This window comes from Lontra canadensis, unplaced genomic scaffold (assembly GCF_010015895.1).
Source record: "Lontra canadensis isolate GAN:19392208 unplaced genomic scaffold, GSC_riverotter_1.0 scaffold210, whole genome shotgun sequence".
Classification (NCBI taxonomy): domain Eukaryota; kingdom Metazoa; phylum Chordata; class Mammalia; order Carnivora; family Mustelidae; genus Lontra; species Lontra canadensis.
Genome location: NW_022631204.1, coordinates 133,814 through 148,524, shown reverse-complemented (window position 1 = coordinate 148,524; position 14,711 = coordinate 133,814). Strand labels below are relative to the sequence as shown.

Sequence of the window (14,711 nt, the reverse complement as noted above, 5' to 3'; positions counted from 1 at the left end):
AATCTGGAAGAGGAGAAGGTAAAAGTAAGGGAGTTGTTCTAGATAGAAGAAACAGCATAGACAAAGGTTCAAGGGCGACATGGAACAGGGCAGATCTAGGAATTATAAAATGTTCTTTACAGCACAAGCATGGAGTGTGAAGGGGTCATTGCAAAAAAATGACAATGAAGACAGGGTCAGGCACCAGATCATAAAGGGCCTTATAAGCCATGTGAAGGAGGTTGGCAATGAAAACCCTTGGAGAGTTGTAATCAGGGGATTAATATGTCTATAACTGTACCTTAAAAAAGAACATATTCATGTTTGATGATTAAAGAATAAACTGATAGACTGTTGTGGGCCTAGACTGAAGACAGAGATACCACTTAAAAATTTATTGCACTAAGGCAAGTGAGAGATGCTGATTACTTAGATTAGGATCATGACATTTATACTGGAGAGGACTAGATGGATTTCAGAGTCAATTAGAAGGTAAAGAAATCAGGATTTGTTAACTGATTGAATACAGGAGGTGAGAGGGGGGAGATATTGAGAATGATTCCCCAGGTATTTATATGTGTAACTAAGAGAATGCTTAAGAGAATGCTGTGCCTTTAATGACACAGGCACATAGGGAGAAAAGCAGGCATGGGTGATATAATAGTAGGAGAGTGCAGCTGGAGTAATTTTAGACATGTTGTTTCAAGTGCATGTAAAACATCCAAGTGGGGCTGTCTTAAAGAACAGTGATATAGATTCAGGAGTCATTAGCATATAGAGATGAGATGGCTCAAGGAGAATACATAGAGAAAAAGAAAAGAGAACCCAGAATATAACCTTGAGGAAGCTCAACATATAAGAAATGGGCAGATGAAGAAAAGCCTGGTGTAGAAATGAGTTTTTGTCCCAAGGTTTATATTTTCTTTATGGTATAGGAGGTGAAGTCATCTTCTGAGAGCGAAGAATCAAGGAGATAAGAAAAGGGAGAAGATTTGGAATAGGAGGAGACTGAGAGACAAAAACAAATATTCTAAGTCAGAAGGTCAATGGACAGAACTCCTAGAAATACCAACAGTTAAGGGGCAAAGAAAATAGGAAGCCCAGATTGAGACAGAAAATTGTAAAATTTAGGTTGAAGAAGATCCAAGGGATGGTATCACAGAAGACATGGGAGTTAAGAGTTTCCAGAAAGATAAACAATAAGTGAAACAGAAAGATCTACTAAGATGTAGGTTGAAAGATACCTACTGAATTTTTCAATAATTTAAGCAAAAGCATTTTCAGAGGAATAGTAAGCAGGACCGGAAAGGACTGTAGAATGCATGGAATATAAAGTGGAAATTCAGATGAAAAAGGAAAGAAAGGATAACTAGAGGGAGATGAATATGTAAATAAACTAAAAACCAGAACCAACAGAGAGGAAGAGTTTGAAGAAACAGGAAAGAGTAGTTTTCTAGGAATGTTGCAGAAGAGGATAGGATCAAGCATTAGAAGGAGGAGTTGGCCTCTAAGAAACACCCTTTCTAAGATCAGAGAAAAGGAGACAAGGATGAGTGAAAATATAAGCAAGATTGTGGTGGGGGACTGGGAAACTGACAACAATCAGAATATTAAGATTATCTAGCTAGATGAAGATAGGCCAAAGGAAGGAAGGAAGGAAGCTGCTTTTAAAAGCAAGCCAAGAAAGAGGATGAAAGTAAGGGATGGGGCTGAAAACAGATTTGGAATCCTGGTTGAAAAAAAATGAAAATGCTGAATAACAGTAAGAATAAGGAGCAGCAAGAGGCACTGTGAGTCTAGTTGAGTTGGGAGGCTGCAGAATCACAGTGCAGAATTACATCTGCTCATTTGTGTGATTTTTTTTCTAGTAGTTTTAGCAGGCCAGGTACAGGATCAGAAAATGCAGAATGGGAGAGGGTGGGAAGATGACAGAGTAGAAGGACCCTCAGCTTGTCTCATCCCATAGATACAACTAGATTAACACTCACATCAGTGTAAACAACCCAGAAAACGATCTAAAGACTGGCAGAATAAACTCCACAACTAAAGGTAGAGAAAAGGCCACACCAAAGAAAGTCCGACTTTCTTCACTACAAAATGGACCACGGCCATCTATAGTGGGGAGGAAGCTGGCGGCACAGAGAAGGGCAAAAAACAGACTGTTACACTGGGAAGCCTGAACAGGGAAGATGAATCTCCATGTTTGGCTTTGAAAGTGAGAGGGGCTGAATTTTGTGAATTCTTACAACCGGCAGGACTTAAAGCCTGGAATTTAAAAAATCAGGAATCTTGGTTCTGGGAGAACCCAGAGAGCATTAGGAAGTGGAGTCCCTGCCCTTTAAAAGACTACAGGACAAACAGCCAGCAGAGATACAGCATGGAAGTAGCAGTTTGAAAATGCTGGGGCAGATGGGAGAGAGAGTTATTTACTCATCTCAGAGCATGTCCTAGAGAGGCAGGGATCACAGAGAGACCCCTCTAGGAATGAAGGAGGTTCTACCCCTTGGCAAAAAACATAACCATATGCCCAGGAACCAGCACAGCTCTGAAACTTGCTACCTAACTTGCTTACACCAAACCCTTTCACTCCTGTGCTGGGGCAGATTTGCCCTTTCCAGTCACGCTTGCCTCAGTCATGGTGCTGCAAGTCTCCTCCCCCAGAATACAAATGCAAACCCCACCAACACCTTATCTCCCAATCCACATGTTCTGTGGGGCTAAAGTTCCGGTGGTTGTGGCAGGTCTCATTTTGCAAGCTGACAGGTGCGCACCTTGTTAAAACATGCCCCCACCCAAATGAGGAGCAAACACTGACCACAACAGGCAAAGAGAGCCTCTGCAGACAACTGGACTGAAGGAAAAAGAGGCCAGGACTCAATAGCAGGGCATACACAGCACACATAGAAGATACTCCCTGTAGCACCAGGTCCTTGAGAATGGGACACTACACTGCAGGGCTCTATAGGACCTCTTCTTCATAAGGCCAATATCATTAAGAGCAACAAAAGTAGCTGACTTTCTTAACACAGAAACAGAGAGTAGACAAAATGAGGAAACAGGAATATGTCACAAAAGAAAGAAAGGGACCAAACCATAGCAAGAGAGCTAAGTGAAACAGATATAAGTAGTATGCCTGATAGAGAATTTAAAGTAATGATTATAAAGGTACTCATTGACCTTGAGAAAAGAGAAGAGGACATCAGGGAGACCTTTAACAAAGACATAAAAATGAACCAATCATAGGTGAAACAAACAATAATGGAAATTAAAAATACACTTGATGTAATAAATGGCAGGCTAGAGGAAGTAAAAGAATGAATTAATGACCTGGAAGACAGAGTAATGGAAAGTAACCAAGCTGAGCAAATGAGAGGAAAAAAAGTATACAAACTGAGAATAATCTTAGGGACCTCAGTGATGGCCATCAGTGTAGTAACATTCACATTATAGGGATCCCAGAAGAAAAGAGAGAAAAGAAGGTATAAAATCTATTTGAAGAAATAATAGCTGAAAACTTCCCTAATCTGGAGAAGGAAACATCCACATCCAGGAGGCATAGAGATCCCCACACAAAAATCAACCATAGGAAGTCCACACTGAGACACATACTAATTAAAATAGCAAAAAGTAGTATTAAAAAAGGATTTTAAAAGCAGTAAGAGGGAAGACATTTACATGGAAAACCCCATAATGCTATTAGATTTTTCAGCAGAAGTTTTGCAGCCCCGAAGAGAATGGCATGATATATTCAAAATGCTGGGAGGAAAAAATCTTCAGCCAAGGTTACTCTATCTAACAAGGCTATCATTCAGAATAGAAGGAGAGATAAAGAGTTTCTCAGACTAATAAAAACTAAAGGAGTTCATGACCACTAAACGAGCCTTACAAGAAAGGAGTAGAAAGGAAAGACCGTAAGTGAGAGTATCAAAAGTAAAAAACACAAAAGCAGTAAAAATAAGTATTTCTGTAAATAACAGTCAAGGGATTCATAAAATAAAAGGATGTAAAATATGATACCATATACCTAAAATGTGGGGGGACATGAATAAAAAATGGGTTTAAATGTAAACAATCAACTTAACATAGACTGCTATATGCAGATGTTATATACAAACCGAATGGTAATTGCAAATCCAAAACCACTAATAGATACGCAAACAATAAAGAGAAAGGAACCCAAGTATATCACTAAAGAAAGGCAACAAACCATGAAAGAAGGCACGAGAAGAAAGGATCAGAGAAAAACTACAAAAACAACCACAGAACAAATAACCAAAAGGCAATAAATACATATCTAACTAAGTACTTTAAAAGTAAATAGACTAAATGCTCCAATCAAAAGACACAGGGTGACAGGATGGATAAAAAAACAAGACCCATCTATAAGCTGCCTATAAGAGACTCCTTTTAGACCCAAAGACACCTGCAGATTAAAAGTGAAGGGATAGGGAAACATTTATCATGCAAATAGAGGTCAAAAGGAAGCTGAGGTAACAATATTTATATCAGACACACTAGACTTTAAAACAAAGGTTGTAACAAGTAACAAAGAAGGACACTATTTAATAATAAAGGGGACAGTCCAAAAGAGGATACGACAGTTATAAATATTTATACACCAAACATTGAACACCCAAAAACATTAAACTATTAATAACAAACATAAAGGAACTAACTGACAGGAATACAGTAATAGTAGGGGACTTTACCACCCCACTTAGGACAGTTCATCCAAACAGAAAATCAACAAGGAAACAGTGGTTGTAAATGATACACTGGACCATAAGGATTTAAAAGATATTTTCGGAACACTCCATCCTAAAACATGAGAATACACATTCTTCTCAAGTTCATATGGAATATCCTCCAGAAGAGATCACATGTTAGGCCACAAAATAAGTCTCAACAAATTTAAAAAGGTTGAAGTCATACAAGGCACCTTTTCTGACCACAACACTATGAAACTAGAAATCAACCACAAGAAAAAATTTAGAAAGAGCATAAATACATGGAGATTAAATAACATGCTACTAAATAATGAATGGTTCCACTAGGAAATCAAAAAAGAGATAAAAAATTCCATGGAGGGGCGCCTGGGTGGCTCAGTGGGTTAAAGCCTTTGCCTTTTGGCTCAGGTCATGATCTCAGGGTTCTGGGATCGAGCCCCGCATTGGGCTCTCTGCTCAGCAGGGAGTCTGCTCCCTCCTCTCTCTCTGCCTGCTTCTCTGCCTAGTTGTGATTTCTGTCAAATAAATAAATAAGATCTTAAAAACAATTCCATGGAAACAAATGAAAATGAAAACACAATGGTCCAAAATCTTTGGGATGCAGCAAAAATGGTTCTAAGAGGGATGTTGACAGCAAGAAAAATCTCAAATAAATAACCTAACTTTACACTTACAGGAGCTAGAAAAAGAACAAACAAAACCCAAAACCAGCAGACAGAAGGAAATAATGAAGATTAGAGCAGAAATAAATGATATACAAACTGAAAATAGAACAGAACAATGAAAGCAGGAGCTGGTCCTTTGAAAAGAACAACAAAATTGATAGACCTCTACCCAGACTTATCAAGAAAAGAAAAGACCCAAACAAAGAAAATCAGAAGTGAAAGAGGAGAAATAACAATCGACACCACAGAAATATAAAGGATTGTAAGAAAACATTATGAAAAACTATATGACAACAATCTGGACAAGTTAGAAGAAATGGATACATTCTTAGGAGTATATAACCTACCAAAACTGAAGCAGGAAGAAATAGTAAATTGATCAGACCAACTACCAGCAATAAAACTGATCAGTAACCAAATAAACCCAACAAACAAAAAGTCCAGGACCAGAAGGCTTCACAAGCGAATTCTACTAAACATTTAGTCCAGGACCAGAGGACTTCACAAGTGAATTTTACCAAACATTTAAAGAAGAGTTAATATGTAGGGGCGCCTGGGTGGCTCAGTGGGTTAAGCCGCTGCCTTCGGCTCAGGTCATGATCTCAGAGTCCTGGGATCGAGCCCCGCATCGGGCTCTCTGCTCAGCAGGGAGCCTGCTTCCTCCTCTCTCTCTGCCTGCCTCTCTGCCTGCTTGTGATCTCTCTCTGTCAAATAAATAAATAAAATCTTTAAAAAAAAAAAAAAAAAAAAAAAAAAAAAGAAGAGTTAATATGTATTCTTCTCAAACTATTCTGAAAGTTAGAAGAGGAAGAAAACTTCCAAATTCATTCTGTGAGGCTAGTATCACCATAATACCCAAACCAGATGAGGACACCACAAGAAGAGAACTAGAGGCCAGTATCTCTCATAAATATACATGCAAAAATCCTCAACAAAATATTAGCAAACCGAATCCAAAAATGCATTAAAAAAACCATTTACCATGATCAATTGGGATTTATTCCTGGGAGGCAAGCATGGTTCAATATTTGCAAATCAATCAATGTGATACACCACATCAGTAGGAGGAAGGATAAGAACCATATGACCATTTCAATAAATGCAAAAAAAAAAAAAGCAAATAAAGACCATTTATGAAAAACCTATAGTTAACATCATCCTTAATGGGGATGAACTGAGAGCTTTTCCCCTAAGGTCAATAAAAAGATAAGGATGTCCACCCTTACCAGTTTTATACAACATAGTACTGGATAGTCCTAGCTATAGTGATCAGACAACAAAAATAAATAAAAGGCATCCAAATTGGTAAGGAAGAAATAAAATTTTCAGTATTTGCAGATGACATGATACTCTATATAGAAACCCTAAAGACTCCACCAAAAAATTACTAGAACTGATAAATGAATTCAGAAAAGTCGCAGGACACAAAATCAATGCACAGAAATCTGTTGCATCGCTCTACACTAACAACGAAGCTACAGAAAATGAAATTAAGAAAACAGTCCCTTTTACAATTTCACCAAGAATAATAAAATATCTATGACTAAACTTAACCAAAAAGGTAAAAGACTTATACTCTGAAAAGGTAAAAGACTTATACTCTGAAAACCTAAAACACTGATGAAAGAAATTCAAGATGATGCAAAGAAACTGAAAGACATTCCATGCTCATGGCTTAGCAGAACACATATTGTTGAAATATCTATACTATCCAAAGAAATCTAGATATTTAATGCTGTCCCTATCAAAATACCTACAGCATTTTTCACAGAACAAGAACAAACAATCCTAAAATTTGCATGGAACCACAAAAGACCCCAAATAGGCAAGTCAAACTCAAAAAAAGAAAAACAAAATGGGAGGTATCACAATTCCAGACTCCAAGTTGTATTACAAAGCTCTTGTAATCAAAACAGTATGGTACTAGCATAAAAATAGACACATAGATCAGTAGAACAGAATAGAAAGCGCAGAAATAAACTCAACTATATGGTCAATTAATCTTCAACAAAGGAGGAAAGAATATCCAATGGGAAAAACAGTTTCTTTAATAAATGGCACTGGGAAAGCTGGATGGCTACATGCAAAAGAATGGAACTGGATCACTTTCTTATGCCATACAAAAAAAATAAACTCAAAATGGATTAAAGACCTAAATTCGAGACAGGAAACTATCAAAATCCTAGAGGAGCACACAGGCAGCAACCTCTTTGACCTAGGCCAGAGCAACTTCTCTCTAGATATGTTTGCAAAGGCAAGGGAAACAAAAGCAAAAATAAACTATTCTAACTACCTCAAAATAAGAAGCTTCTGCACAGCAAAGCTAAAAGACAAGCTACTGAATGGGAGAGGATATTTGCAAATGATATATCTGATAAAGGGTTAGTATAAAAATATATAAAGAACTGATATAAGTCAACACCCAAAAAACACATAATCCAATTAAAAAATGGGCAGAAGACATAAACAGACATTTCTCCAAAGAAGACATCCAGATGGCTACCAGACACATGAAAAGATGCTCAACATCATCTACGGGGAAATGCAAAGCAAACCTACAATGAGATAATCACCTCACACCAGTCAGAATGGCTAAAATAAAAAACATAAGAAACAACAAGTGTTGTTGAGATGTGGAGAAAAAATGCTCTTACACTGTTGGTGGGAATGCAAACTGCTATAGCTACTGTGGAAAACAGTATGGAGTTTCCTTAAAAAGTTAAAAATAGAACTATCCAAAGACCCCTTAATCACACTACTGGGTATTTAACCAAAGAATATAAAAATACTAATTCAAAGGGATATATGCACCCTTATGTTATGGCTGTATTATCTACAATAGCAACATTATGGAAGCAGCCAAATGTCTATTGATAGTGAATAAAGAAGAGGTGGTATATATGTACATGTAAAAAAATATATATATATGAAATACCATATGATTTTACTAATACATGGAATTTAAGAAATAAGAAGCAAAGGAAAAAAAGAGAGAGGGACAAACCAAGAAAGAGACTATAGAGAAAAACTGATGGTTACCAGAGGGGAGCTTGGTGGTGGTGGGGGAATGGTTGAAATAGGTGATGGGGATTAAAGAGTACACTTATTGTGATGAGCACTGAGTAAGGTATAGAATGGCTGATTCACTATATTGTACATCTGATTCTAATATAACATTGTATGTTAACTATATTGGAATTAAAATTAAAAAAATAGAAAAAGAAAATGCAGACTATAAGATTGATATGGGGCTATGTTTTTTCTGGTGGGTATAGTAGAATTATGGTGCATGGGTGATTAAGATATTTAAATGATCAACAAATAGGGAAGAGCAGACTCAGAGACAATAGATACAGTGCCACGGGCCAGAAAAAGAAAACTGAAATAATGTATAGCTATGACCGTAAACTGGAATTTTCTGGAATGGGAGATATATGAGGTGGAATAGTTCTAAAATTTGGTCCTCAAAATGAGTGGATAACATAGAGGTGGAGGGAAAGGCCACTAGGTTTATGGGTATCCAAGAATTTTGAGGCTAAAATGTTAGTACTTATTATGATGCTGAAATGTAACACTATGGCAGGAATTGGGGAAGAAGAGGAAGGCTGTATGCTAAATGAATGAATTAGAGCAACCAGGAGATCAATACAGCCAGATGGCATAAGCCTCAAAGGAGAACAAAGTGTCTTATGGGAAGGGAAGAATAAAATACACAGGATTATTTCCCATATAGCACCAACCCAGAAGTCAAGTGACCAGAGACATTTTATAGGAGCTTAGTACTGGATTGTGTCGCTGGAGAGTCAAGAAGGAAAAAATGAAACAAGATGGGATCGGGAGGGAGACAAACCATAAGAGACTCTTAATCTCACAAAACAAACTGAGAGTTGCCGGGGGTGGGGGGTATAGGGATAGGGTGGTTGGGTTATGGACATTGGGGAGGATATGTGCTATGGTGAGTGCTGTGAAATATATAAGCCTGATGAGTCACAGACCTGTATCCCTGGTGCAAACAATACATTATATGTTAATAAAAATAATTTTAAAAATCACTTGGAACTTTATATCCTAGGAGACTAAAATAATAGTGAGGGTCACGACAAGATATAAGGAAGGTAGAAAGATCTACTTATCATGAGAGAGGGGAAAGGATGGGATGGAGACAAAAGAGATCAGTTTTACATTTGAAGTATCAATGATAAAGATGTTTCATAGATATTGGGACTTGAATTTATAGACCTTAGCTCAGTGTTTTGCATAGAGTAGATACCTCAAAATTTAAATTAATTGTTAGGAACAAAAAATAAAGGTTTTCAGTACTCTCCAAAGAAGGACTAGTTGGATCCATGGAAGCAAATGTATTTTGAAGTATGCAGCACAAGCAAACTAACATAGAGTGTAAATACAGAGACAACAATGTAAAGTTAAGTATACAACCATTAAAAGGGCATGAGAAGAAAGGAGTATTAACAGAAAAAGCATGGAAGGAATGTTCAGAAAGAAAGAGAGAATCTAAAGGCTACAATATCATGACAACTGAAAAGAGTTTCTAGAAGTAATAAGTGGTTAAGAGTGTCAACATCACTTACAAAGCATTTTTTTCATGATTAATAGCAATCTTGAAACCAAAAAGAACTGAGTTCATTGTATACTTTTTGAAGCCTAACAAAACCAATGATAAACAACAAAGCCTTCATTTACTAGTCCAAAACAGATCATTAATATAAAGTTTCTGCTGCTGGGAATAAAAATCCATACCTTGAACTACAACATCTGGCTTTGGTACCGTAGAAAACCTTCGATTTAGGGGATCAATTTCTCCAGGAGCTAAAAATCCCTAAAGAAAAACCATAAAAAGACAGATTATTATTTCTCAAAGAAAAAGCTAATGTTTGAGGAGAAACGATGTACCTGTGCCAAAAACCTGCCCTTTAACATGTGAGAGGCAGGTATGGAAAGAAAACAAGTCACTTCACTATATAAAAAATGTCTGAACCCCGAATTCACATTCAAATTAATTTCTTCTGGATTAATTTCGAGTGGTGGCCACAAGCTCTTTGTTGGAAATACAAGTGACAAGCAGAAAGTTTTTTGTTTGTTTGTTTGTTTGTTTGTTTTAGTTATACCTCCACCTTCTCTGGATGTATATAATCAGAATCAGACCACAATGCTTATCATCAATAATTTAAGCCTTGTTGTTTTCTCATTTGTTCATGTGACTGCTATACTTTCTGATCAGCAGATATCTTTTTTTTGAAATATTTATTTATTTGTGTGAGAGAGAGAGAGTACGCAGGGGGAAGAGCAGAGGGAGAGGGAGAGAATCTCCAGCAGACTCCGGGCTGAGCACAGAGTCCAATGTGGGGCTCGATCCTCGGACACTGAGATTATAACCTGAGCCAAAACCGAAGAGTCAGATGCTCAACTGACTGTGCCACCCAGGCGCTCCAGCAGATACCTTTTGACTTGAATTTCTGTCCTTGATGAAATGGGATGAATTCACCCATTTTACCTTAAAAACACCATTCACCTCCTCCTTTTTCACACATTTAATTTAATGAGAAAGTCATCAGGTCAGGATTACTTTAAGCAGATCTTTCTGCTCATTATTGCTATATTACTCATAATATCAACTAAAGATAATCAAACCTTTATGCTGTACACCTGAAATTCACATTAATGTATGTCAATTATACCTCAATAAAACTGAGAAAAAAATCCAAAACAGAGTGAACAAAAAACAGCTGCAGAAAATAAACAGTCATACATAAACAGGTCAAAGAATCTGGCTCAGAAAGGATAGCTAAGTACCACCTTGGATCTTCTAGGAGCCTCACTTATAGGTTACCATAAGAACCTACAATGGGGAAATAGATTTGTCTATAAATCTGGAAAACTTTGAGAAAGAGAGCCCTTACTATAGCTCACAATATCAAAAATAAGCTGGACATTAAGTACGAAATTCCCAAGTGCTTCACTAAGAGCTGTTTCAATCAAGGGACACCTGGGTGGCTCAGTCATTGAGCATCTGACTCTTGATTTTGGCTCAGGTCATGATCTTGGGGTCCTGGGATCAAGCCCTGTGTGGCGCTCCACATTCAGCGGGAAATCTGCTTAAGGATTTCTCTACCTCTCCCTCTGCCCCGCCCCCTGCTTACACACGAGTGCTCTCTCTCAAGTAAAGAAATAAATAAATCTTTTTTAAAAAAAGGCAAAAAGGTGTTACTTCAACTGAATTTAACATAAAAACATTCAAAAAGCCCCACAGCAAAAAGTATACAAACAATACATTTTTAAAAATTATGTTCCCAACCACTTTTCATGGTACCTAAAATTATCTAATCAGTTTATTCAGTTAAATAATGAAACATTATACTGCTTGAAAAAGTTAATACTTAAATCCATTATCAGTCATCATTACCATCTAAGCACAGTGCATGCATCAATCACCAGGCAAAAGACTGGCGGGGGGGGGCAGCTCTTCTGAAAGGGCAAGATCTAGTCCCTGATCGGAGAGCAGCTCCAAGTCCGGTGCCAAAGTAAGACGCCTTGGGAGGTATGAGAGACATGGTTGCCAGGGGGAAAAGATTTTAGTCAAGGATTGGTATGCTTCCTCTCTAAGGACCTGACCTGGAGGAAAAGATATAATTAAGGCAGAATATAAAGGACAAAAGAAAGATCCAGATTTAATGAGCTACTCACAAATCTGATTATTATAATGACTAAAGAAGAAAAAAAGTGGAAGTGCCTTGAAGTTTCCCCTTACCTCTGCCATCAAGCTTCCTAAGATGTACAGAGACTGACCCCACATATGTGGCAACTTGCCCTTGGGGACCCGGTCCACAGTGTGAGGATTTTGATATTCCTCATCAACCTAAAAGAAAAGATAAAGAAGCCACACAAAAGGTGATGGAAGGTTAAAGATACTGGACAACAAAAAGGCTGAATCTGGATTGTGACTCATACCCTATAGAACAGTTACAAATACAATGCACTGAAAAGTCAAGCCCTATGACTCCAGTCTAGGGAAAGGCTCCTCTAAATGTGTTAACATACAAATCACCTGAGGATTTTGTCCAAAGGCATATTCTGAGTAGGTGTGGAGAAAGGCCCGAGAACTGCATTTCTAACAAGCTCTCAGATGCTGCTGCTGATGCTGCTAGGAGCTTATTCCATCCATCTCCACCTGAATGGAAGACAGAGACTCTCCCGTGGCTAATGCTCCTTTGGAATGGAGAAGACGAACAATGGTGCTCCCAACTGGCATTGCAGGAAAATGAAGACATACAAGTATGTTGTAAACAATCCCAGATTACTGGCCTCAAGGCAGAGAATACCAAATCCTGAGAGTTCACACAGAACTTCACTCTAGTTCTGCCTACTGAGCTCTGTATCACTCTCAGCCTTAAGGTTTGTTTTCTTTTTAAATTGATCTCTGAACAATTAATTTTTGAAAACTGAGGTATGGTTGACATATAAAAAGGCCCTATATATTTAATGTATGCATCTTGATGAGTTTGAGGATAAGTAACACACTCATGAAACTACCATTGTCACGTTTGGTCTTGCCCTTGTCTCACTATGCAATGGCGCCATACCTGAGACTGCTTTAAAAATTAATTTTCAAAGGCCTAAATCATATTTTCATCATCTTATACCAAAAGACTCACTTTGAGAACATTAAAGTCAGAAAATTAGAAATTATTTGACCCAAATGGAGCAGTCCCATTGAGGTATGGCCCTCTTTCTCCCAGCTCCATGTTACGAAGGCATGTCCAACTCACCCTGTCTGGAGGAACACTGTACAGCTCTGGCAGAAGTGGGACTCCATTTTTGCCCTTGATGAGGACTGCTTCAAGAGCCTCTCTGTATTCTTGAACCTGTAAATAAAAGAAAGGGAAAAAAAGGTTTATAGAGTTTCCTTTGGGGATCTCAGGGAGGGTTATAGCCAAAGAACTTCCTATTGCAAAGGAGCATATTCACCTAGGGCAAGGGAGAAGAAAGGAGAGTAGCATTTACTAAATGTGTATTACAGGCCAGATACTGTGCTAGAAATTTTGTGTGCTTTAACACATTTAATTTTTTCAATTTAAATTCAATTAGGCAACATATATAATTCGTTTTTGATGTTACGGTCAATGATTCATTAGTTGCATATAACACCTTTAATTTTAATAACCATCCTAGGAGGTATATGCAATTAAAGCCTTTTTACTGAAAAAAATAAAAATAAGGCTCAAAGAGGTTATGAACTTGTGGAAGATCACACAACAAGTATAAGGTTGAGCCTGGATTTGAGCCCGAGTCAGCCTGTCTCCACTGGCATGTTTTTATCCACTACTCAAAATATAGCTTCCTACCTTTACATGTACTGGCTTTTAAAACTGTATTTAACTGCTAAAATAAGTTTCCATTGTAGTGAAGTTCATTGTTTTTTTTTGTTTGTTTAACAATTTGTTGTAGATTAGATTAGTAATACATAAAAAGCAAAAACAAACACAAAAAAGAAAAAAAACCATAATTTATGGTGGAAAAAACAGTTTTGCTATCACAGTTGTTTTGAAAACACAAATTGATTCCAATGTGTTTGATGTAAGAGGGAACAATTTGAGCAGAACACGGATTTGACATTTGCTTATGCACGATTTTGACATGAGAGTACACTCAGCTGAACTGAGCCCAAGTAAGAATACCCAAACACACACATGCACACACCTCAGGAAGACAATGAACCACACTCACGCATATTCCGTGTTAGAACTTTCTGTCCAATTTCAGGTAACACTCCTTCTACTGCTTCAAAATCACTCCTGAGCTGCTCCCTTCCCACAGCCAGCCTAGCTCCATGACTCTGTGTACCTTCCCTTCTCTTTCCTTTCTTCCCCTTTCTCCTGTTTGTTTTGTATTCATCCTGCCTGTTCTATGTTCTTTTTCTCCTTCCCCTCACTCTTTTGCCATCTTTCTTGTTCCTTTCCTCTGGCATGCAGGGCGGTGGGCATGGGAGCCTGTCAGGTGAGCTGGCAGGAACATGGGTGCATATTTATCTGTGAGCAAACCTAAGGTCTTTTTCAAGGTACAAGTGCCATATTTACTGTGGTATTTATGTATTTCTTAACCATTTCACGTGCATAAAGTTATAATGCTGTGTTTATCAGGTTCCTATAATTTTGTATGTACTTCTGGCAAACTTTTTAAATGTTGTGTCCCAACCTCATTTTCATGAGACCTATAGTTTTTATTTCTCAAATATGCAGAGATGGTGATTTTCAAGAAACATATATGTCATATTATAGCTGAACTGACTGTCTCTTGTGCGTATGGTATATCTTCAGCTGTGAAG

General features: G+C 37.7%; 1 protein-coding gene across 5 annotated transcripts in view; it reads right to left on the bottom strand.

The window, feature by feature from the left end:
• PHKA1 (phosphorylase kinase regulatory subunit alpha 1) overlaps positions 1-14,711 on the bottom strand; it is a 130,859-nt gene that overhangs the window by 67,591 nt on the left and 48,557 nt on the right. For all 5 annotated transcript variants that reach the window (XM_032848841.1, XM_032848842.1, XM_032848843.1 and 2 more), the window contains exons 11-13: positions 13,156-13,251; positions 12,138-12,245; positions 10,130-10,208 (exon numbers count right to left, since the gene is read on the bottom strand). In XM_032848841.1, the coding sequence (XP_032704732.1) occupies positions 10,130-10,208; positions 12,138-12,245; positions 13,156-13,251 (283 nt within the window). The remainder of the gene's footprint in view (positions 1-10,129; positions 10,209-12,137; positions 12,246-13,155; positions 13,252-14,711) is intronic.